Here is a 24,123-nt window from a genome sequence, read left to right as displayed (position 1 = left end):
CGTGAATATTTTGAATAAAAAAGGAAATAAAAGCGATACATCTGTCATACAGCACAATTGTGGCTGCAGTGTGTCACGTGAGAAGCATGACGCGTTGCCATGGAAATAATAAGGTGATGTGTTCTAAAATAACTGTCACCTTGTGCAGGACATGGTGTCGTATTTTGCCAGAGAAGGCAATTTTGGACATATTTTTGCAAAAGAATTGCTGCAACTTGAAGCTGGGTTGTAGCATACCAAGAATACCGACTACTTTGCTGTTATTAGTACTGTACTTATTTAGTGTTAAATTATTGTAGTTGGGTTAGGTGGCTTAGGTTTTATTGTGAATTTGTTATATAAATTTGTTGAGTTTTGTATTTACTTATATTCATTTATTTAAGTATACTTTACATTTTTAATATATTTTAAAATGGATTTTTTATTACATTAGTTTTTTAAATAAAAAAAGCTATTCTTTAAAATGTCATTCACCATCGGTTTGTGGTACTCTTTTTTTTAAAGTATCGGTTCAGGCACTGGTACCGTTTTAAAAATATCGATTTGGCACCCATATAGTTTAAAAAACCTAAACGATACCCAACCTAACGTCTAGTAAAGTACGGTAGAAGGATAGATTGCTTTGACAGCCTTAGGATTAAGCAGACTAAATGATGCACTTCCAAAAACAAGCTAAGACTTGTCAGGATCCAGCCCTGATCTAACTCTGTCCATGCACGCTTGGGTTTACTCCTCTGGGCATTCATTCACAGAATGAAACTGTCCTGTTGGAGCACTGCATGTTCCTGGATCCTAGAGTCCTGCCACCTTTTGGGACACAGATTAGCTGTTACAAGCAACTTAATATATTGAGTTACACATTACATTTAGCTCTTAATAGAGAGCTAGTGAAGTGCAATTTGAACCAATACTGATCCAACACAATGCTTACCACGGCCAAGACATGTGCCTGGCTCCTGTTTTCTGTTTAGATGCTTTAATTCTCAGCAGAAGTTGTGCCAAATTAACTTGCATTACCCAACACAATATAAAACATCTGTTAGAGCCATCTAATGTCAAATAAATAGAGACATTAGTCTACTTAACTACGTTTTATTGACTTTAATTTATGTATAATATTTATAGTCAGGGCTTGACATTAACACCCGCCAAATGGTGGATTTCAGCAGTGGCGTGTAGCGCAGTCACTCCTACTGCCACTTTGGTTTAATTTGGAGGTTTAATTTTATATATAATAAAATGAAAATAATAAAAATATATACAAAAAATAAAAAAGTGCAATGTAGTGTTGTCAAAAATATAGATTTTTCAATACATACTGCATCTACGTTGAAATATCTGAAATGCTTCCAATACTCATGAAGAGATACACGATACCAGCTGGGCTGGGAGTTGACACAAAAACCCGCCTCACCTCACTCACTCGTTTCATTTTCTCCGGATATATATTGTTGCTGTTACAGGGCAGGGATTTTGTGCTTACGCAAAGTCTGTGAACATAAAGCCATCTCGCAGTACTAATTGTGTTATTTTTAGCTGCTTAAACATTCAAATACACACAAAATACTGTGATGTCAAAACGCTGATCTTGGCAGGTATTCGCATAAATACAGTCAGTTATGTTTTAGAACATCAACCGTATAATAGGTCTGTGCATCAGGTCTTAAAGTGGCAGCAGCCCTGCTGCCAAATTATGAGATAATATTAAAAATATCTATATGGCAGTTTTTCCCCATGGTATAGATGTCAAAATTGTGGCCAGTGAAAATGCTGAGTGGCTACTAAGTTTGGAAAACCACTAGCCACAGTGGCTGGTAAGCAAAAAAGTGAATGTCAAACCCTGTTTATAGTCATAAAAAAATTAAAAGAAACCTGTGTTTTGATTAAGAAACATTTTCGAATAACCCAAATGTTTTAAACAATATTTTAATTTAATGAACAATATATCAATTTATTAAAAAAAAACTTCTGATCCAAATGTCAGCAATGATAATGATTTAAGCTTTAACATTTTTGAGAAGGCTACCCAAAGCTTGCTTTGCTTCAAGACAGAAGTCACTGAAAGTAATAATAATTTGCAGTTCAGTGAGTTCATTTAATGAAGGATTCGTCAGACTGATTCAAACTTGATTCAAAGTAACTCATGAGTTTCTGAGTGTTTGTGAATTTAGAGTCATTTGAGTTATGTCCGTGAATCGGACAATACTGGCTGTGCTGTATGTTTTTAATTCACTAAAAAGAACTGGCTTATACAAGTCATTTTATTGTGAATCCGACCATTTAGAAAGATGATTCTTTCCATCATTTAAAGGTACTGTCTTTTTGATCTCTTCACATTAAATTTGGACTGCAAACTCACATTGGCAACTCAGATTAACTTAACTGATTACTTTTGCTGTGGCAAAGTAGATTTTAAAGCAGCAATGCTCAAAGGATTGCAGGAAAAGCTGCCACTCACAACAAGCTCACAAAATAATGACTGTACCAGGACAGTACTTAACATAATTACAGTACTTACATAATGAACGTGTGATTTTGATGGGTAAAAGGGAAGAGCAATTACATCAGTGGTCAAATTATGAATATCAGCCCATTACGTGATTCAAACCTACACTCCTTCTGCAGAGTTTGCCTTAAACTGCACCGGCCAGGTACATACAAAGAGCATTTGTTCTGCTGTTAAAAGCAGTCAATACTGCTTCAGTTCAGTATCTGTGTTTAGATAAATTCCAGAAATTAAGCACTACAGGGTTTATGCTTCATCAAAAGCCAAAAAAGAAAACCACTTATCCACTTCTATTAGTGTCTGTGATAGAGGGACAGAGAGAGAGCGCGTGAGAGAGAGAGAGAGAGAGCGCGAGAGATTGCTCTTTGTTATGTGATGTCAAAATGGTCAATGTCACCACTCTAGAAGTGCAGTCTCCGCTAACATCTAACCTTCTTACCAAACAGTGAGAATAGAACATTACAGAGTCTAACATATTTTAAATATGTCAGAGAACATCGTAAACTTACTAATGAATAGCAAAGAACTTAACCAGAACTGAACCAGCCCTTATTTGGGGAAAAAAAGGGGCTCTGCAGATGTGCTTGCATTCAGAACATACTACACGCAGCAGGGATTTGGCTAACTCTAACGCACACACACACACACTTTTAGATGGCCGCCTTAATACCCCAGGGGAAATTACTGCCCTCGCCGCAAGTGTGCATTCCCCTCTCGGCAGCCTCCCATCCAAACTGAATTATGGGTTGACAGCCCCAGCTGTGACCACTCTGGAATCTGGACTACAGCAGAGAGAAAACAGCTCTAGTAGACGTAGAAGCTATCATGAGACGTCTATGAGACACAGAGAACCTCACGGCCCAACATTTACAATACAATACGTACAATACTGAATTTCAATGACATCAATTAGTGTCAACACTGTCAGACCCCTTTCCCCCAGGCCCAATGAGTAGGTTATACCATAAGAGGGACACAGCACCCTCTAAAAACTACCCTACACTGAAAAAACAAAGTTTGTCACGGTTTGTCACTTTTACAGAAAAAGACTATAAAAATACTACATTAAAACCATTACTATATATACACTCTCACCTAAAGGATTATTTGGAACACCTGTTCAATTTCTCATTAATGCAATTATCTAATCAACCAATCACATGGCAGTTGCTTCAATGCATTTAGGGGTGTGGTCCTGGTCAAGACAATCTCCTGAACTCCAAACTGAATGTCAGAATGGGAAAGAAAGGTGATTTAAAGTCCCTGTAAAGGCAATTTTAACAAAACATTCTAAACACATTCTAAAGGTTAGAAATGTATTGCTAAAACATATTACAAAGACTGTGAACTGTGAAGTACTGAATTGTGGAGTTAGACCGTTAAACAGTTTTTCACCCTGGCAATTTCACGGATTTTTTGGGCGGGTCTAAAACAGGGCTCGATGACGCACTGGAGCTCTTGGACACGCCCCTACTCGATGACGCACTGATACTGATCCCTCTAACAATATAAATAGAGCACATTCGCATCAGTTTGGCGCTCATTTGCGAGTTACTGTCAGTACTATTATCAGTTACTACAGCCTACAGTTTGCTATCTAGCCATGCCTTCGTCACGGAAATGCGTACTACTTGGATGCAATCATTTGCAAAACAGATCGGTGTCCTTGTTTAAATTTCCTAAAAACGACGACATCAAGAAGAGGTGGATTAATTTTGTGAAGAGCCACCTTGATGGAGAGCTGAGGATCACCAGCCAAACCCGCCTCTGTAGTGATCATTTTACTCGTGATAGTTTTATAAACTTTCGTCGGAGACAACTGGGATTCACAGATAATCCGTTGTTACTGGTGAAAGGTGCCGCACCGACTATCTCTCGCCTCGGCCTTCATCCTCCCGTCCCGCCGACAACTGGCGCCATCATCGGCAATGCGTGCCCACCAATGAGTGTAAGTTGCCTTGTGTGCTTGTTATAATTATAGTAGGTAGTCCACTGTAACTACTAAATTCTGCAACCCTCTAACGTGATTTTTATTTAACGTTATATGATCAAAATTCCTTAGCCAAGTAATTTAAACTAGTATCTGTTCACAAAGCAGTCCCTTATCTAATGGATTTATGCACATCAATTTATCGTTAATATAACAACCATGATGGCTATTAGTTTGATCTATAACTATAAAGTGTAAATATATTTTTTAATCAGTTGTTTATTGCTAGTCTAACTTAGTTTGATCTATAACTATAAGGTGTAAAAATATGTTGTTTTTTTCTGTTATTTATTGCTAGTCTAACTTTATTTGTCTAAGTTAGGTTAAGCTAGTTAACGTTTACTTACATATAACTTAGCTAACTTGCATAAAAGGGAGAGAAAAAATTTACCATTCTGTTGCAGAGCGAGGGGGACGATGTTGACTTCCTTGGTCAATGTCTTCTGAATCGGATTCAGGCTCTGGAGGCTCAAACAAATATGGCTTGGTATAACCTAATAAGCTGCTAGGAGCATCCATTTCGGCTGTAGCGGGTCCCGTCGAGTGCAGCTTTCCCGCGAGTGGGCGTGGTTTCAGCGCAGCCAGCGGACACGCCCCCAGCGTTTGAGAGCAGAGAAAACTGCTCATTTTTTCAAGATTTTGATAGCTTATTTTATGTACTTGCCGGCTTTTTTTATCATTCAAATTTGGCTGGGTGGCTAATAACACATTTTTCTGTGGTGTGACAAACTCAGAACACATACTTAATTTTGACTTTACGGGGACTTTAAGCAATTTTGAGCGTGGCATGGTTGTTGGTGCCAGACGGGCCGGTCTGAGTATTTCACAATCTGCTCAGTTACTGGGATTTTCACGCACAACCATTTCTAGGGTTTACAAAGAATGGTGTGAAAAGGGAAAAACATCCAGTATGCGGCACTCCTGAGGGCGAAAATGCCTTGTTGATGCTAGAGGTCAGAGGAGAATGGGCTGACTGATTCAAGCTGATAGAAGAGCAACTTTGACTGAAATAACCACTCGTTACAACTGAGGTATGCAGCAAAGCATTTGTGAAGCCACAACACGCACAACCTTGAGGCGGATGGGCTACAACAGCAGAAGACCCCACCGGGTACCACTCATCTCCACTACAAATAGGAAAAAGAGGCTACAATTTGCAAGAGCTCACCAAAATTGGACAGTTGAAGACTGGACAAATGTTGCCTGGTCTGATGAGTCTCGATTTCTGTTGAGACATTCAGATGGTAGAGTCAGAATTTGGCGTAAACAGAATGAGAACATGGATCCATCATGCCTTGTTACCACTGTGCAGGCTGGTGGTGGTGGTGTAATGGTGTGGGGGATGTTTTCTTGGCACACTTTAGGCCCATTAGTGCCAATTGGGCATCGTTTAAATGCCACGGCCTACCTGAGCATTGTTTCTGACCATGTCCATCCCTTTATGGCCACCATGTACCCATCCTCTGATGGCTACTTCCAGCAGGATAATGCACCATGTCACAAAGCTCGAATCGTTTCAAATTGGTTTCTAGAACATGACAATGAGTTGACTGTACTAAAATGGCCCCCACAGTCACCAGATGTCAACCCAATAGAGCATATTTGGGATGTGGTGGAACGGGAGCTTCGTGCCCTGGATATGCATCCCACAAATCTCCATCAACTGCAAGATGCTATCCTATCAATATGGGCCAACATTTCTAAAGAATGCTTTCAGCACCTTGTTGAATCAATGCCACGTAGAATTAAGGCAGTTCTGAAGGTGAAAGGGGGTCAAACACAGTATTAGTATGGTGTTCCTAATAATCCTTTAGGTGAGTGTGTGTATATATATATATATACACACACTCACCGGCCACTTTATTAGGTACCCCATGCTAGTAACGGGTTGGACCCCCTTTTGCCTTCAGAACTGCCTCAATTCTTCGTGGCATAGATTCAACAAGGTGCTGGAAGCATTCCTCAGGGAGTTTGGTCCATATTGACATGATGGCATCACACAGTTGCCGCAGATTTGTCGGCTGCACATCCATGATGCGAATCTCCCGTTCCACCACATCCCAAAGATGCTCTATTGGGTTGAGATCTGGTGACTGTGGAGGCCATTTTAGTACAGTCAACTCATTGTCATGTTCAAGAAACCAATTTGAAATGATTAGAGCTTTGTGACATGGTGGAAGTAGCCATCAGAGGATGGGTACATGGTGGCCATAAAGGGATGGACATGGTCAGAAACAATGCTCAGGTAGGCCGTGGCATTTAAACGATGCCCAATTGGCATTAAGGGGCCTAAAGTGTGCCAGGAAAACATCCCCCACACCATTACACCACCACCACCAGCCTGCACAGTGGTAACAAGGCATGATGGTTCCATGTTCTCATTCTGTTTACGCCAAATTCTGACTCTAACATCTGAATGTCTCAACAGAAATCGAGACTCATCAGACCAGGCAACATTTTTCCAGTCTTCAACTGTTCAATTTTGGTGAGCTCTTGCAAATTGTAGCCTCTTTTTCCTATTTGTAGTTGAGATGAGTGGTACCCGGTGGAGTCTTCTGCTGTTGTAGCCCATCCGCCTCAAGGTTGTGCGTGTTGTGGCTTCACAAATGCTTTGCTGCATACCTCGGTTGTAACGAGTGGTTATTTCAGTCACTGTTGCCCTTCTATCAGCTCGAACCAGTCTGGCCATTCTCCTCTGACCTCTGGCATCAACAAGGCATTTCCGCCCACAGAACTGCCGCTCACTGGATGTTTTTTCTTTTTCGGACCATTCTCTGTAAACCCTAGAGATGGTTGTGCGTAAAAATCCCAGTAGATTAGCAGTTTCTGAAATACTCAGACCAGCCCTTCTGGCACCAACAATCATGCCACGTTCAAAGTCACTCAAATCAACTTTCTTCCCCATACTGATGCTCGGTTTGAACTGCAGGAGATTGTCTTGACCATGTCTACATGCCTAAATGCACTGAGTTGCCGCCATGTGATTGGCTGCTTAGAAATTAAGTGTTAACGAGCAGTTGGACAGGTGTACCTAATAAAGTGGCCGGTGAGTGTATATATATGGTGAAATGTGGAAATCACATTATATGTACTTTGGCTGCAAAATATTGTTACATTTATGGTTTGTGGATGTAAAAACTATGAATTACAATATAGTATGTAGTATAGTGTGTAATCATCACATATGATTATATTTTGAATAAATAATTTAGTTTCTTCTTATTTTGGTCATCAGTAATGTCTATATGGCATAAGAGTATTTTGAGTTCCATTTTCTGTTATTTTAATGAATGTTTATTGGATTATTTTAGTGTCATGTGTTTTCCCTGATGGTGGCCAATGTAAACATATTGGTCATGTTTTATGAAAAGGGCATTTTCAAAGGCAATGAACTCGTCATCATGTGGCTTTGTACCACCTGTATTGTTATGGTGGTTATCAGTACATTTTAAGCTGAAAAGATTATTTTTGTAGTTTAAGCAGCTTGGTAAATTAACATTATATCAGTAAATTAAATGTATGGTTATAAATAGTAAATTTACAGGCACAAATATGCCATTTAACGTTGAATTTAACAGGATATTTTTTATTAGTGCAAAACCATATCAAGGGCCCACCAAGCAGTTGACATAACCTCAATAATATTTAACAATAAAATTAACATATCCTTTAAATAGACAAGTATACACTTGTTTTTAGTGTCTTGAAAAACAGGATTTCAAGTAATCTGACAGTGACATCACTGTGTAAGAGGGAAACTCTTGCAGTAACAATGAACCTTCCAGTAGCCTTAGGCATAGTGTAACTAGATTTACACAAGCAAATTCTTGAGAAAGATTTGTAAACTTAAATGCAAGCATATCGTCTAGAAATATTAACGAAATGTTTGTCTGGGGAATTGATTGACTTTTTACTAGAATTATACAACAAAGAAATGGTCTTATATACAAAACATAGAAAGAGACATTTTCCGATAAAATACTATAATTTCTGCTAATTATATAAAGTTACAGAAGCTCTACAGAATAAACAGTCAAAGAGCTCTCACACACACAGGGAATGAATGATGGCAGCACATCTCCAGCTTTCCCTATGATCTCATCTGACTCTTTTTACAGCCTTGAGCGGTTAAATTCTTTCTATTATCAAACAGGCCAAATGAATACAGTCAACCGTGCCAAACGTTCCGCTCGAGTTTCCTTTTTGATAAAAGGATGTCTAAAAGAGGTGATTAATGAAATAACACATCAGTTAATCTAGCAAGTTTGAATGCAGCTTATTCTAACAAACAAAAGAATAGCAATAACCGTAATGAAAGAGTCATGCCTTGAATATGTGTCTGGGTGTTAAAGTGACAGAGGGGAACGTGGAAACTTGGATGTCTCAAACTTGAAATTAGTACGGTCCTTTTAAACAATAGGGTTAAGACTCACCATTGTTGGTGTGTCGGACACAGTCTTGAAAGACGGCGTTCCACTTCTGCTGCTCCTTCTCGGTCACCATGCAGAAATAGTAGTGGCGAGCATAAGGGTGCCAGAGGATGAGGGGAAACTGCGTCGCACATTTCAGGAATGGAGAACTGCCAACTTTAGCTTTTACACCTGGAAAATGCATGTTGCGTGATTCAATAATATTCTATTAAATATGGCCTGATGAAAAGATCTCTACAGCCATCATGATCACAGCTTTACAACATACAAAGATCACAGTACATTTCTTCACACTCCATTTCATCACTTCTTATCTGGACTCTGGCTCAACATTACTCTCCATTTATTTTAAATACAGGCTGCAGGTTCAATACAATAAATAAATAAATAAATAACTAATATATATACACTCACCGGCCACTTTATTAGGTACACCTGTCCAACTGCTCGTTAACACTTAATTTCTAAGCAGCCAATCACATGGCGGCAACTCAGTGCATTTAGGCATGTAGACATGGTCAAGACAATCTCCTGCAGTTCAAACCGAGCATCAGTATGGGGAAGAAAGGTGATTTGAGTGACTTTGAACGTGGCATGATTGTTGGTGCCAGAAGGGCTGGTCTGAGTATTTCAGAAACTGCTAATCTACTGGGATTTTCACGCACAACCATCTCTAGGGTTTACAGAGAATGGTCCGAAAAAGAAAAAACATCCAGTGAGCGGCAGTTCTGTGGGCGGAAATGCCTTGTTGATGCCAGAGGTCAGAGGAGAATGGCCAGACTGGTTCGAGCTGATAGAAGGGCAACAGTGACTGAAATAACCACTCGTTACAACCGAGGTATGCAGCAAAGCATTTGTGAAGCCACAACACGCACAACCTTGAGGCGGATGGGCTACAACAGCAGAAGACTCCACCGGGTACCACTCATCTCCACTACAAATAGGAAAAAGAGGCTACAATTTGCAAGAGCTCACCAAAATTGAACAGTTGAAGACTGGAAAAATGTTGCCTGGTCTGATGAGTCTCGATTTCTGTTGAGACATTCAGATGTTAGAGTCAGAATTTGGCGTAAACAGAATGAGAACATGGAACCATCATGCCTTGTTACCACTGTGCAGGCTGGTGGTGGTGGTGTAATGGTGTGGGGGATGTTTTCCTGGCACACTTTAGGCCCCTTAGTGCCAATTGGGCATCGTTTAAATGCCACGGCCTACCTGAGCATTGTTTCTGACCATGTCCATCCCTTTATGGCCACCATGTACCCATCCTCTGATGGCTACTTCCACCATGTCACAAAGCTCTAATCATTTCAAATTGGTTTCTTGAACATGACAATGAGTTGACTGTACTAAAATGGCCTCCACAGTCACCAGATCTCAACCCAATAGAGCATCTTTGGGATGTGGTGGAACGGGAGATTCGCATCATGGATGTGCAGCCGACAAATCTGCGGCAACTGTGTGATGCCATCATGTCAATATGGACCAAACTCCCTGAGGAATGCTTCCAGCACCTTGTTGAATCTATGCCACGAAGAATTGAGGCAGTTCTGAAGGCAAAAGGGGGTCCAACCCGTTACTAGCATGGGGTACCTAATAAAGTGGCCGGTGAGTGTATATATATATATATTTATACTTACAGTGCAGGGCTGGGTAATAAACACATATGGTTTTAAATGTCAGAGCCACATGACTTAAACATTATACACGTGTTTACAAGAGTCTCGTGTGACAGAATCGCTTACTGACCTTGTCTATGTAAAGTTATCTAATCTTTCAACTTCATTGTCATGACAATGTGACCCGAGTAAAACCAGTGAGCCAGTGACTTTCGCACAGTTTTTTTAGAGCTTTCTTTATAGAACTTTCCTTTAGGAACATTCCTTTAAGAACTCTCATTCCTCCCTGAGGTTTTCCCATCTTTATTTCTCATTTTCCACTCTCTCCTTTAGACTGACCTGGTAGGCTGGTGTTAAGGAGCTCGAGATATTCCTCCATAGAGGTCAAGACCCGGTAGCCAGCACAGTTAATGGTGCCTTTAGGATGCAGCCCTCTGTCATGGGCCTAAATCAACAGAAACAGATAACGTAAATAAAAACATTTCAGCAGTTTAATTCATTTAAACAAACAATTGAAGAAATGTTTTTACTTAACAAAATAAATGAATAATATATTAATTAAATAATTAATATACTATTCATTTATTTTGTCATTCATTAATCTTATTAAATAAAAACTATTTATTTAATTAGGTAGTAAAAACGTTAAAATGCATGATTATCAGCCAAGGCCTTTTTTTTTATTATTTGGCCAAAAAGTTGCTTAGGTTACCTGGCAGATAATATTAATCCATTACTACTAAAATGTAGTTCATTTTGTTGAATTTTGTTGAGTTTTCATTAAACTCATTACCTGTTTGTTATCATAATAGTTGATGTTATAGGAGTCAGGAATAAAGAGAAAACGATTCCTCCATTTTTTGTTCTCTTCTAGATACTGAAACAAAGTCCCCGAAAAGATGGACTTATTCTTAAGAGGCACCTATGAAAGAAACACAAGAATTGAAGTGCGGTTCAAACAAGGTACTGTTTAAGCAGAAAGATAGAATGAGAGATGTCCCTCTATTTTCAGTGAGGACCCAGTACCTAATTATACATTATGTAGAGAGATGTTAAGACTGGAAGTAGCCAACTTAATTTATGTTTACTTTGCCCACCCAGTGTCTCTGTCTACAGACATACACGCACACACACCCCGATTGACGAATAAAAAGTGTGCAAACTGCACATCTTTACAGGGTCATACTATGATAATACTACACATTTCAAATAAACAAGTCTGCATTTGTTCAAACAGAGCAATTATCCTTAATTCCACTTTGCTATTTGACAATACAGACATCAGTTCTGGAAGAAATTACCCTGATATAAATAGTTTCACTTGCTCCTAAAAGAAAACATATACAGCTGAAAAAGAGGAATAGAAAAAGGCAGAGCTTTACCTTCCTGTGCAGAAGCTGAGGCTGAGGGCCTCCTCCACCCTCTACGTCATAGCGCATCTGGTTAAAGAGAGCGACTGCATACTGCTGTTCATATAGCCGACCAAAATCTCCCATCAGCTCCCCTGTCCGTGCTAAAAAAAGACACACACACTTATAATATGTAATATTACAGGTACATTAGACCTAATGTTTTTATTTATTAAACAATAAAGGAATTGGTATATGCAACTATCAACTATGATCAAAACAGTTGTAAATATATGCAAGCGTAACATAATTGCTCAACCAACTATAAAGGCCAACTTCTCTATAAAGGCATATCGACATGAAATTTTCGCGTCATAAATAGCTAAAACGTAAACCCTGTTACTTTTTTTCATAGGAAGGATGGAAATGGAGAAGGAACCTTGGAGTGAAGTGACATCAAAAACTTAGAATAAGGAATGATTGACAACTCGTAAGAAATTTGTTTTATAAACAGTTTTTGTTATACTGGTTGAAACTCTTCACATCCTAATAACAATCAATAATAGAAGTGGTCTATTAAACCATGTACATATATCTTCTGTGGAAGTCTCAGAACCAAAACATTTTCATCCAATCATTGCATTCGGTCCGACCTGTCCGTCTCAACATATGTACTTCCATACCTCCGCGCATTTCATGAGGCTAGTATGCAGAGTTGTAGACAGACAGTCACCGAGCGCCGCAAACAAACAGCAGCCATCTTTTACCGTTCCTCCTGAACGAAAACAACGAGCTTATGCTGCGTTCCCACCATGTCGCAACTGTTACGAGATGGCAACCAGTGACGTTCTACCCAGAGCTGTTCACGTCCTCAGACTCGGATTTATGCGTTTCTGTCAACACCGAAATTAATCTGCAGCAGTCAGGTGGTACAAGTAAGAGCTATGTAAGTTGTTTACGTTCATTATTATTGTAATTAGGGCTGCCCCCTCATATTCGACTAATCCTTAGTTGACCAAAAATTGTATTAGTCGCCGGTTAGTAGACACTTATCTCCCGATTCGATACTATCACGATACTTCAGTGCCGATACGATATGTATTGCGATTTTTTTAAGAATTGCGATTCTACAAGTATTGCAATTCGATATTGCTATATATTGCAATTTTTTTGACACTAGATGATTCAATAACAAACATTTTTTAACAGTCACTTGTCGCCATTTAGTGGCGAAACAATGTAATCTATAAATGCACCAAGTTTCTATCAAAAGCTGATTTTGATCGCTATCGTAGACATCAGTATTCATATTTGAACTTTAAACTTTTATCCAAGTACTTCTATGATAATTTTAACTATTGCATCACAGAAATAATGATACTATTAGGTTGAAAAGACTGTTTGTGAAGCTGTTTCATGACAACTCACTCCGGGTCAACGGCAACACAGCTTTGAATGTTGCAATATGATTTTGTCAAAGTTTAATAGACAGACGAATTGAAAGATTGCGTGGGTGTTTAAATTGAGATCACAGTCTTTTAAAGATGAATCTCTTATCTCTCTCTCAGCAGTAGCGCGAGGGCTTTTCAGTGCAGTCTAACGGCGCTTCCACACGTCCACTTGGGATATTACGTCACTCAACACTCAAAGAAAATGACATTTCATCCTGTTGGAACGAAAGTGGCTAACTTCTGTCAACCTCATCAACAAGCAATAACAAAAATGAAGCAATTGAATTTGTATTAATATCGATTCTGGAATAAAGAAATGGATTTTAGAATCGTAAAAAATAAATAAATAAAATATTAGTCACATATCCAAGTTTAAGTATAAGCTGAAGTATAAGCACCCTTCATGACATGGAGGCGTCAGCGCGATACCTTGCATTTTTTCTTGACAACAGCGGAAACAACAAAATACTGTCATTTTTGGTCATACAGATAAGAGTAATACATATTTCGAAACTGTACTTTTATTTTTGGAAACTCACAATAACAAGAAAATGTTGTGCCTTTGTAAAAAAAAAAAGAAAACAAAGAATATATGCTTTCTGCCGTCTCGGTCTCTGAGCATGTCAAAATAATAAACCAAAACATGAGAAATATATCTATAGAAAGCTTGAAATGTCAAGCGATTGTCAACCAATTCAAGTGAAACGTACATAGGAGCGTCCACTACAGAGATGACGAGTCAGCATCACTTAATCTCTGCAACCGAAAACACAGAAAACATTATCAATAAATTATTAAAATGTTTAGACAGTCTCCTTGCTGTTTTTTCACGAAATATTCATAATCACTTTTGCCTGTGCGCTTTGTGACAAGGTTAAGTACGCGCTTTGAGCTCTGATTAGGCTTACAATTAAAGGCTCATTATTATGACTTACACCCCTCACATATCAACAAACATTTTAGTATATTTTCTCAAGGGACAATACTATAGAAATGGAACTTGGATATATGTTAGAGTAGTCAATGTGCTGCTTGTATAGCAGTATATTTACTATCCTCTGAAAATAACTCAATATACAGCCATTATTGTCAAAATAGCTGGCAACAAAAGTGAGTACACCCTAAGTGAACATGTCAAAACTGTGTCCGACTCCAAAGTGTCAATATTTTCTGTGAGCACTATTGTTCTCTAGCATTGCCTTAAATCCTCCAGGCCATGGAATTCACCAGAGCTGCACAGGTTTTTGCTGGGATCCTCTTCCACTCCTCCATAATGACATCACGGAGCTGCTGGCTGTTAGACACATGGCACTTCTCTACCTTCCGCTTGAGGATCACCACAGGTCCTCAATAGGGTCCAGGTCTGGAGACATGCTTGGCCACTCCATCAACTTCAGCTTCCTCAGCAAGGCAGTTGTCATCTTGGCGGTGTCTTTGGGGTCGTTATCATGCCTTACGGCCCAGTTTCTAAAGGGAGGGCATCATGTTCTGCTTCAGAATGTCACAGTACATGTTGGAATCCATGTTTCCCTCAATGAAGCACAGCTCTCCAGTACCAGCAGCACTCATGCAGCCCTAGACCATGAAGCTACCACCACCATACTTGACTGTAGGCAAGACACAATTTTCTTGGTACTCCTTACCAGGGTGTTGCCACACATGCTGGACACCATCTGAGCCAAACAAGTTTATCTTAGTCTCATCAGACCACAGGACATGGTTCCAGTAAGTCATGCTCTAGGACAGGTTGCTTTCAGCAAACTGTTTGTGGGCTTTCTTGTGAGCCAGCTTCAGAAGAGGCTTCCTTCTGGGACTACGGCCATGCAAACCGACTTGTTGCAGTGTGCGGTTTATGGTCCGAGCACTGACAAGCTGACCACTCGCTTCTGCAACCTCTAAAGCAATGCTGGCAGCACTCATGCGTCCGTTTTTTGAAGCCAGCTTCTGCACCTGACGCACAGCACAAGGACTCAACTTCTTTGATTGACCCTTGCGAGGCCTGTTTCAAGTGGAACCCATCTTGGAAAACCTCTGTATGACCCTGGCCTGTACTGTAACTCATTTTCAGGGTGTTACCAATCTTCTTATAGCCTAGGCCATCTTTGTGGAGAGCAACAATTCTCATTCTCAAATCCTTAGAGAGTTCTTTGTCATGAGGTGCCATGTTGAACATCCAGTGGTCAGTATGAGAGAACTGTACTCAAACCACAAATTGTAACTGCTCTAATACAAGATACACAAATTTGTATGGTCCTGTCAAGCAGACAAAAACATGAACATGATGAATAGGACATGTGGCTTTGCATGGTTAAACGACGTACAGCTATTATCACTTAGGGTGTACTTTTGTTGCCAGCTATTTTGACACTAATGGCTGTATGTTGAGTTATTTTCAGAGGACAGTAACTGCTATACAAGCAGCACATTGACTACTCTAAAATATATCCAAGTTTCATTTCTATAGTATTGTCCCTTGAGAAGATATACTAAAATGTTTGCTGAAATGTTAGGGGTGTACTCACTTTTGTGAGATACTGTATATGGCTTATTAATATACGTGCAATTAGTCAACTTCTCTTAAATGAACGACAACTAATCGACTAGAAAAATCTTTAAATCGAGGGCAGCCCTAATTGTAATGTTATGTGCTTTGAGGCATGAGATAATTTAAAGCCCTCTCTCATGACGCTTTGCAGACTCTGCTGTGTGCGTTCATGTGTTTTGAAGGAGGCATGGATTTGGAGACACTCTGAAGAGGAATCTCATGCTTTTAAAGCTAGCTTGCTATTGTTAGCCTCTCTGAAATTGCCTACCCTACCTTTAATGTGAGGCCATTGACAAAAATACAAACTCAGAATTTCTGATTTTAAACACTGTTTTATACTGCATGTCTGGTAGTTTTCCATAGTAAGCATATAACTAAAGCCAAATAAGTTGATTCAAATAGTAACAAATGAAAATAAAATGTAAAAAAACATTTTATAACAATAATAAACAATAAACAGAGCAATTAGTGCACCATTAGTGCTCGGGCCCTAATTAAACAATGATAAAATGTGATGCAATAAAAAAAATCACGTGAAAGGCAGTTATATTAAGATTTTAGACTTACTGTAAGCAGCTGCAGCTGTACAACAGACAGTTGTGGTACAATAAGTCAATGGCCATTAAAACATTAACAGCAATTCACACTGAGCTCCGTGTATCTGATCAGAAGTGGAGATTACAATGTTTGAGCTTTACTGCTTTGTCCTTCACATGCATGTAAAAGCAGATCAGCACTGCAGTTGGCACAGGAACAAAGGCAACTCCATTATTGACTGCTTTCTGGTGGGATATTTTCCAAATGACTATGTAGGGCTTGTTGTAAAACTTTGGAGGCATTCAGTCTCTTGGAAAAATTCGAGGAAAGAGAACAGAAAAAACAACAACATTCCTGTCCGTTCGCTTACAATGTAACGATGCCATTAAAGTAGAGAGAGGCATGAAAAATAAAGCACTTAGTGATGGTCAAAGAGAAGAGAATAAAGGTAAAACTTAGTTATCTAATGCCTATTGAGGTTAGACTTAAGTCACAGAGATCACCTGCACATTAAAAATAACACCAGTTCTTAAAATAAAGATGAAAATGGGAAATAACAGTAAGCTAGGATACATTTCAATATTACATTTGATTGTTATGACTTATGTTTCATACAGGGAGAGACTGCAACAAATCAGATCCATACAGCTTAACGCTCAAGTTCAACAGGATCATTAACATCAAAAGTTCCCATCAAAACAAATTATAAACAGACCTGACGTTTAACATTTACATACTTCAGTCTGCCAAGTCAAATGCACACAGAAACACCCTAAAATGTTCCCTCTCCGAATGTATATGGTCTACTACACAACACTGCAGAAATGAAAATTCTCTGGAGCTGAGCTCTGCTTATGATTTCTCCCAACCAACTCTCAATCCATCATATTTGCCCCATAAAGCCAGAGAATATAATTAAATGAACTGCTAAAGCCATTAGGCAGTTGTGCAGGCAGTACTTAACAGAGAGGAATGTGAAAAAGGAGACAAGGAGGCTGAGAATAAGGTCACCCTGATATTGGTACAATATTAGAGGCGAAGGGAAATACGTGATGATCTTACGTGCCAAGAAAGCTATGAAATATGAATTGTACCTACTGCAGTGTTGATATAGCTGATGAAGACTAAATTTCATTAATTGAAATAAAGCTGAAATTAAATAAAATCCTCAATTAAGCCATCCAAACTCCCTAAATTACAAACTTTGGCCCAATTCGAGTTTCTACAGTAACAGCGTAGACCTTCTTTATTTGGCAGATTAGTAAAGACACTGAGCGTTTCAGGATTATGGGTAGTGTAGTTCAGCTATTACACACGACAGTGATGGTGGGAACAGAGCTGACTGTAAGGGCTAGGCAGTTTGCAAACCAATCAGTCATCAATCTTAAACAAACATCCTAGGGCAGATCCCTCAATGCTCCGGTGCCATGCCAAATGCACACTCACACAATATTTCACAATCCATGTCTCAACACAAATCCAACAAATGAAGCACGCTTTTCTCAGGCACAGATTTCGACACCAAAACAAACATCTCAGTAATGTGCATGAGTCTGATGGTAGGAATAAAATCTTGCCAAGCTCTGCTTTGGTAATGTGGAGGTTTGGAGACAGACACTTAAAGAGCAGTTCCACTAGTGGAAGATAATTACAATACCATCATGCCGACCACACAGAGGGCAGTTGGTCTTCAGGGGGGTGGGTGGGGGGGGGGGGGAGGAAAAGGAAGTTTCTTTGGAATGTGTCCATGTCAGAGCAGACAAGAGTGAAAGCTCTTCTGAGGGAAATCTGGGAGCTCAGATCCTGGTACTGACTATAGCTATACTATAGACGATGTTGCGAATTTAACATGCAAAATTGAATATGCTGCATAAAACATTTGCGAATAAAGAATTGTTTCCCATCCCACATGTTCAAGAGAACATCTGCAATAAAAATGGAAGTTGCTGCAATCAGGGAAGCCACTGTGGCTCTTTTTTGTACATCATAAAAGACGTACAGACAAAATGCAATAAACGCTGCCAAGTTATCTTGCGTTCGGATGCTTGATGTTTGGGAATGCATTTGTGTGAGATAGGTCTTCTGGGAGGTCATTATAGCAAATAACTTCGATTACAGACTTTGACCCAGGCATTTCAGAATGACTTAACATTGAAGATGGTGTGCAATGAGATTGGATAACTGCACTAACCAGCGAACCAATCACATCCGTTGAGGCAAATTATTATTTTTATGCCACATTTTTTTAATGCACATTTTTAGAATGTATGCCCATCTTGGCTTTATCATCCTGTGTTTTTTATGCACTTAAAAATGTGTATAAAGACAGGTGCATGAAAACATAGCTAATGAGAATATGCTCTGAAAGTACTGGGAAGGGGAAAGGTAACGTGGAAATAGAAAAGATAAAAACGTCTCTTTGGAATCCAGTACCAAGTGTTCTGACCAATGAATCTTTCCGTGCCTGGACATTCTAAGCTGTCCATGACCATGGGAAACTTGTAGAACATTCTCTGCTATATGATGTGTGAAAGAATTCACAAATATATGATTTAGAATGAAAAAAGGGTGCTAACAGAGCACATTACTTTGAGAGGTTTAATGAGAGTAACCCAGGGCCCGGGTCTGGAAGAAACCACAAGACAAGGGCATGTGTATGTTCATGTGAATGTCTAAGACTGAGACCTTTTGTGAGTGTGTGCTGCTTGTTTATGAGTCACTCACTGAATGAGTCTCATGTGATACTTGGTGCCACTCCTTGTTCCTTTTTTAATTTCATTACAAGCTCAAAAGCAAATCAAATTAGCGTTACCGTATAGCAGCCACTTCAAAGAGAAACTCTGAAGCCTCACACTGAAGATATTGTGCTTGCACTTCATTACCCAATGAAACAAACTATCACAGAGCAACTCAATTACACTGATATAGTGCAATAAAAAATCTAATTTCAAGGAATAATTCTTAACTTTCTTTACATGTTACAATCATACAAGCTCAGCAAAACCTGTCTGCTGGAGTCATTCACGCTTATCTAGCAGGAAATCCCAAATCACTTTGGTCATCATGGTCCTGTTTTATTCTTTAAAGAAGAGCATGATAATGAAACCCTCAGAAACCTTCAGATATCATCCTGATATTTGATATTTTTATATATTCTGTGATACACTCTTTCAAGATTATTTGATGTATAGAAGGTTTAAAATAGCAGTGTTTATTTGAAACAGAAATGTTTGTAACAATATAAAAGTTTATACCATCACTTTTGATCAATTCAACGCATCCTTATTGGATAAAAGGATTCATTTCTTTCCAAACTTCTGAAAGGTATTGTGTATACAATATTTTTCATTCAGCATTACATTTTCTTTGGTATACGTGGACTGCAGAAGCTGAATTATTGAAAATCAAATGCACAGCCTTCTTCGTGTCATGGCCATATTACCATCTCAGGTGCATTACATTTTCAATAATTCAATAGTCTGTCATCAAATACTGCACATATTCAACATAATGTGCTCCTCGTCTAGTTCATAAAACATTCCATTAACATTTTCTAACAAATGGGTTTTGAATTTGACAGCTCAAACACTTTAGATAAATGATATTGTTTGATTATACATGGCCAAGGAGTGAGCTTTTTGCATTCATGGAATTTATGGGAAAACTGGGATTAAGTACAGCTGATATAAAATCTGACAAGGGGGAATTTAGCAACTGATACATGCCTTGCTCGAGGACACAGCAGCAAGGCCAGAACTATAATAAATAAATAAAATAAAATAAATTATAGCACAATACACTCTAAAGTTTTATGAGAGTAGATAAAGCAATATGCTGTTTTTCTTTTAGCACAATACACTTGAATTTAGCATATGATGAAAAAGATTACGATGGTATACTTTGATCAAATTGCAGTGTTATTCAAGGATCTGTTGCTACAGTAAGTGAAGCATGCTGGGATGTGAATTATAAACATGCTGTGCTCAACATATGTTTTAATTGTCCTGAGAGCCTCATTGGTGCTGAGTCCAACAGTAAGCAAGCCTTATGTTCATCATGGAAAATTCCCATTTAAACCAACTAATAATGGAGTCACATAAACCCTTGAGCAAAAATCTCATTCTCATTCATTCAGACCAACTCTGGACTAACTTCTATTTTTGCCTGAATTCCAGTCAGTTCTGTTGATGACATTCTGTGGAGCATTAGCAATATGAGAGGACCAACAGACAAACACACACACACTATTGGAAGTAAGTTTGGGGTGGATTGTGCACTATGACCTCTCTACAAAGCTCTATTACAAACATTCTCTGTTTAGAAGAATCCCGCTCTATTAGTGTACCACAACTTCCATTCCACGAACATCCCATTAAAGCATTTCCTGCATCCCCCCACCCCCACCCCCAACTCCAACTACTCAAAACAATGTAATTTGCTTCTCAAAATGGCTCCAACTTCACAATCACCTCAAGATGGAAGATTTGACCCCAAAACATGCTTCAACAAACAAAACAATATCATAAACCTTATGAGATAATGTAAAATATGTGCAGCACATAAAGCTGTCAGCCATTGTAAACTCAAAGATAAGCAGATTGCTTAAAAAAATTGAGACAGGAAGTGCTGAGGTCATTCTATTCCCAATCCCCACCCACTATTTTGAGAAGATGACTTTATCCATTCTCTAGACTACAGGAAGATGATGTAGGACTTTGACCTCACCTTTCCCTTGTCAGTAAAGAGGGAGTCATCCAATTGTGAAAAGACAACAGCCTACTGTAGACGTATCCTCTATGAATTAGCTTATGAATATTTCATACAATAAAAAAAAAAAAAAAAAAAAAAAAAAAAAACATACATGACCTCCTGAACAAAGGTTATCCAAATGTTGAGCATGACAGATCATCCAGACAGCCTCCTTACTGCTGTTAGGCTCCCCATGCATTCCTGAGATTCCATATCTGATATGTGCTTTCTCTTAAAATGTGCAAAAAGCAGGGAAGATGGAAAGTTAACAGTTCTCTTTTGCCATTCCCAAATGCGATTTCATCAAATGATAAAGGGATGATCAATAAGTAAAACATTATTTAAATTATACTTGCATTGTTTCAAAAAATATAAAAAGCAAATTATGCCCAAACTCCTGGCACTGCTAGGGAATCTACTAGCAATCCACTGTCAGTATTTATTTAAACCTGTTCCACCCTAGCCACACCTGACCAGACAGCTCTGAAGAGATGCAGGCCAACTTTCCACCCATACAAATTAATTTCGACTTCACTTTAATTTATATTTCATGATTTATTTGAGATATCAATCATACTTAGGTTGCGCAACTCACATTCATCTTGTAGATTCTAATGGCAAAGCGATGATTTGAATCCTCTTTTTTTTTTACACAGTGAAATCACTGTTATTATCTTACTGATTATTTATGCACTGCATGTATGTAATTCAAAACTTGTAAAAAGTAACAGGAAATGTTGTGCCACGTCGCAGCAAAGTGCATTGAGGGAACAGCACAAAGTGTATTATCCCACACGTCTTCGTTTTGGGGCGGAATGTAAACCCTTTCACCCAAAACCCTGGCACTGGCCTTAACTGAAATAGCATGGCTTTCGCAAGACCATATTTTACATACCGTCACTGATTATCTATCACGTCTTGCGGTTAGCAGACACGTCCATTAGAGCGCTTACCTGTTATAACCTCCCGTTTGCCTTCATCCAGGTGAGTTGAGATCAAATCTCCCATCGCGCCGCTGATATATGGCAAATTCGTCTGGATCGAAGAACTTAATTCGCCTCAGAGGAGCAGCTGTGCAGTAGCAGCAGTTGGGCGCTGGTTTCTTATGATAAGATATAAACTGGAGTTGATTCGAGCGGCTCCTCCCTTTTTACTCGAGTAGTTTGAACAGTAAGAGGTGGTTGGAGTTGCATATAGAGTTGACAGGCACCGTGCTGGATTCCTGAAGGCTCAGTTTTCCTAAACTCTTGATCTATGGCTTCTTTAGTCCCGCTGAGTGTGCTCGGTTTCAGCGTCAAAACGCACTTGTCTTTGGGAGACACATGAGCGTGCTGAAGGCGGGGTTATATAAATCTGGACTCTATAGCCTACTTCACGATTTTTTTTTTTTTTTTAGAGCAAAGTGAACGAATCGTTCCTATCAACGTCTATGCACTCGCTGGTAAAAAAAATGTGTTCACTTTTGGAAGCGCGTGCTTTCAAAGACTGAGCAAACACCAGACTATATAAAAAAAGGCAAACACACGCCCCGCCACTGATGATATTTCGCCAGTCAACGAACTGAATAAACGTGGAATCTCGTCATGAATGTGTACAAATAACACATTCATGACACAAAACAATTAAATGTATAATGATGACTGATTTTTTTAATTATTAAGTTTATTGTTGTTGTTGTTGTCTTTTCAATAGCTTAACTGAAGTCAAGCATAACGAAACGGAGGTGAAAATAGCCTATTGATCAGATTCAAAATAGTCTAGAATTTCTTTAACTGTCTGTCTGCCTAGAATCGAATCTCTGGATGATCCATAAAGAGCTCTAATGCATAGGCCTACGTGTCGACATAATAGACAGGACATTGGACATAACAAAAATAAAATCTAAAAAACATATGTAAGGCATTACAAATGTGTGCAATGTGCAATTACTGTAAATAAAGCATCCAATAGGCTATTTAACTCATTGCCAACTCTCACGCATTGAGCGTGATTCACGCAATTTACACTTTTCCTCACGCAGAGAAACATCGCAAAGCAAAGAGGACACTGACACCGACAAACAAGACAGAGCAGGTTACTTTTGATATAAAACAAATTATCAGCTCAGAGATTCTGTCAATTTTACTACGAAATTCAACCGTTTTGGCGCTTGTAAATGTGACGTGATTCACTGTAGCGCCTCAAGCGGCACGTGAACCGATCATCAGTAAATAACCCCGAATGAACAATAGTTGAGATATAGGCTACAAATGTATATGCCTCGGATCAATCAGTGTTTTTCAACCGCGGTAAAACAGCTGGAGAACAATGTCACATAAGGTTACATTTACCCCAGAAAAGCCATTTATGACCATATAGGCCAGAAAAATTAGCTAGAGTGTTTGGCTAAATATGTCCACTATATTAGGCTACATAGTATAGTTTTACTTATATCATTAAAATATTATAAAGTTGTTATTATAATAAAAAACGCATATTTCATTTGAGTTGTTATTTTTAACCTTTAATAATACAGCTGACAGGGATCTCTGTGTTTACGGCATTAGTGAGATATTTTTTTCTTGAAAAAAATGAACATATACCTAATAATTATGCAAAATGAATCGATATTGAATCAAGATGTTAAGCAATAATAAGAAACAGTAGTCATTGTACCAGCTAAACATTGTAACATGTTGTCACTTAATATAATTCTGTTTACAAATGTTTTGACAATCACAACTTATTGTGATGCAAGGTTTTTTTTTCACATACCCCCCTCCCTCCACAATTCGCACTCCAAGCTAAACTCAAAAGTTGGCAGCCCTAAAATACAACTATTATTAACCCATGTTTTACTGATAGAAGAAAGATAAAAGCAAAACCCCTATTCTGTTCCTTTCATATATAATAGGCTGTCGTGTTGTAGAGAGTTTTAAAGACATTTTCATTAAAATTGTTTAAATGA

General features: G+C 38.7%; 2 protein-coding genes across 2 annotated transcripts in view; both read right to left on the bottom strand.

Moving 5' to 3' along the window:
• Positions 1-22,499, bottom strand: part of niban2b (niban apoptosis regulator 2b) — a 34,257-nt gene extending 11,758 nt beyond the window's left edge. Inside the window, exons 1-5 of the mRNA XM_056257385.1 lie at positions 22,130-22,499; positions 11,928-12,058; positions 11,339-11,467; positions 10,885-10,990; positions 8,930-9,097 (exon numbers count right to left, since the gene is read on the bottom strand). Coding sequence (XP_056113360.1) covers positions 8,930-9,097; positions 10,885-10,990; positions 11,339-11,467; positions 11,928-12,058; positions 22,130-22,184 — 589 coding nt within the window. The 5' untranslated portion in view covers positions 22,185-22,499. The remainder of the gene's footprint in view (positions 1-8,929; positions 9,098-10,884; positions 10,991-11,338; positions 11,468-11,927; positions 12,059-22,129) is intronic.
• Positions 1-24,123, bottom strand: part of whrnb (whirlin b) — a 144,089-nt gene that overhangs the window by 5,424 nt on the left and 114,542 nt on the right. The window lies entirely within an intron of this gene.

This window comes from Rhinichthys klamathensis, unplaced genomic scaffold (genome assembly GCF_029890125.1).
Source record: "Rhinichthys klamathensis goyatoka isolate OS25496 unplaced genomic scaffold, OSU_Roscu_1.1 h1tg000137l_1, whole genome shotgun sequence".
NCBI classification, from domain to species: Eukaryota; Metazoa; Chordata; class Actinopteri; order Cypriniformes; family Leuciscidae; genus Rhinichthys; species Rhinichthys klamathensis.
The sequence above is the reverse complement of the archived record's forward strand: the minus strand, read 5'-3'. Positions and strand labels throughout refer to the sequence as shown.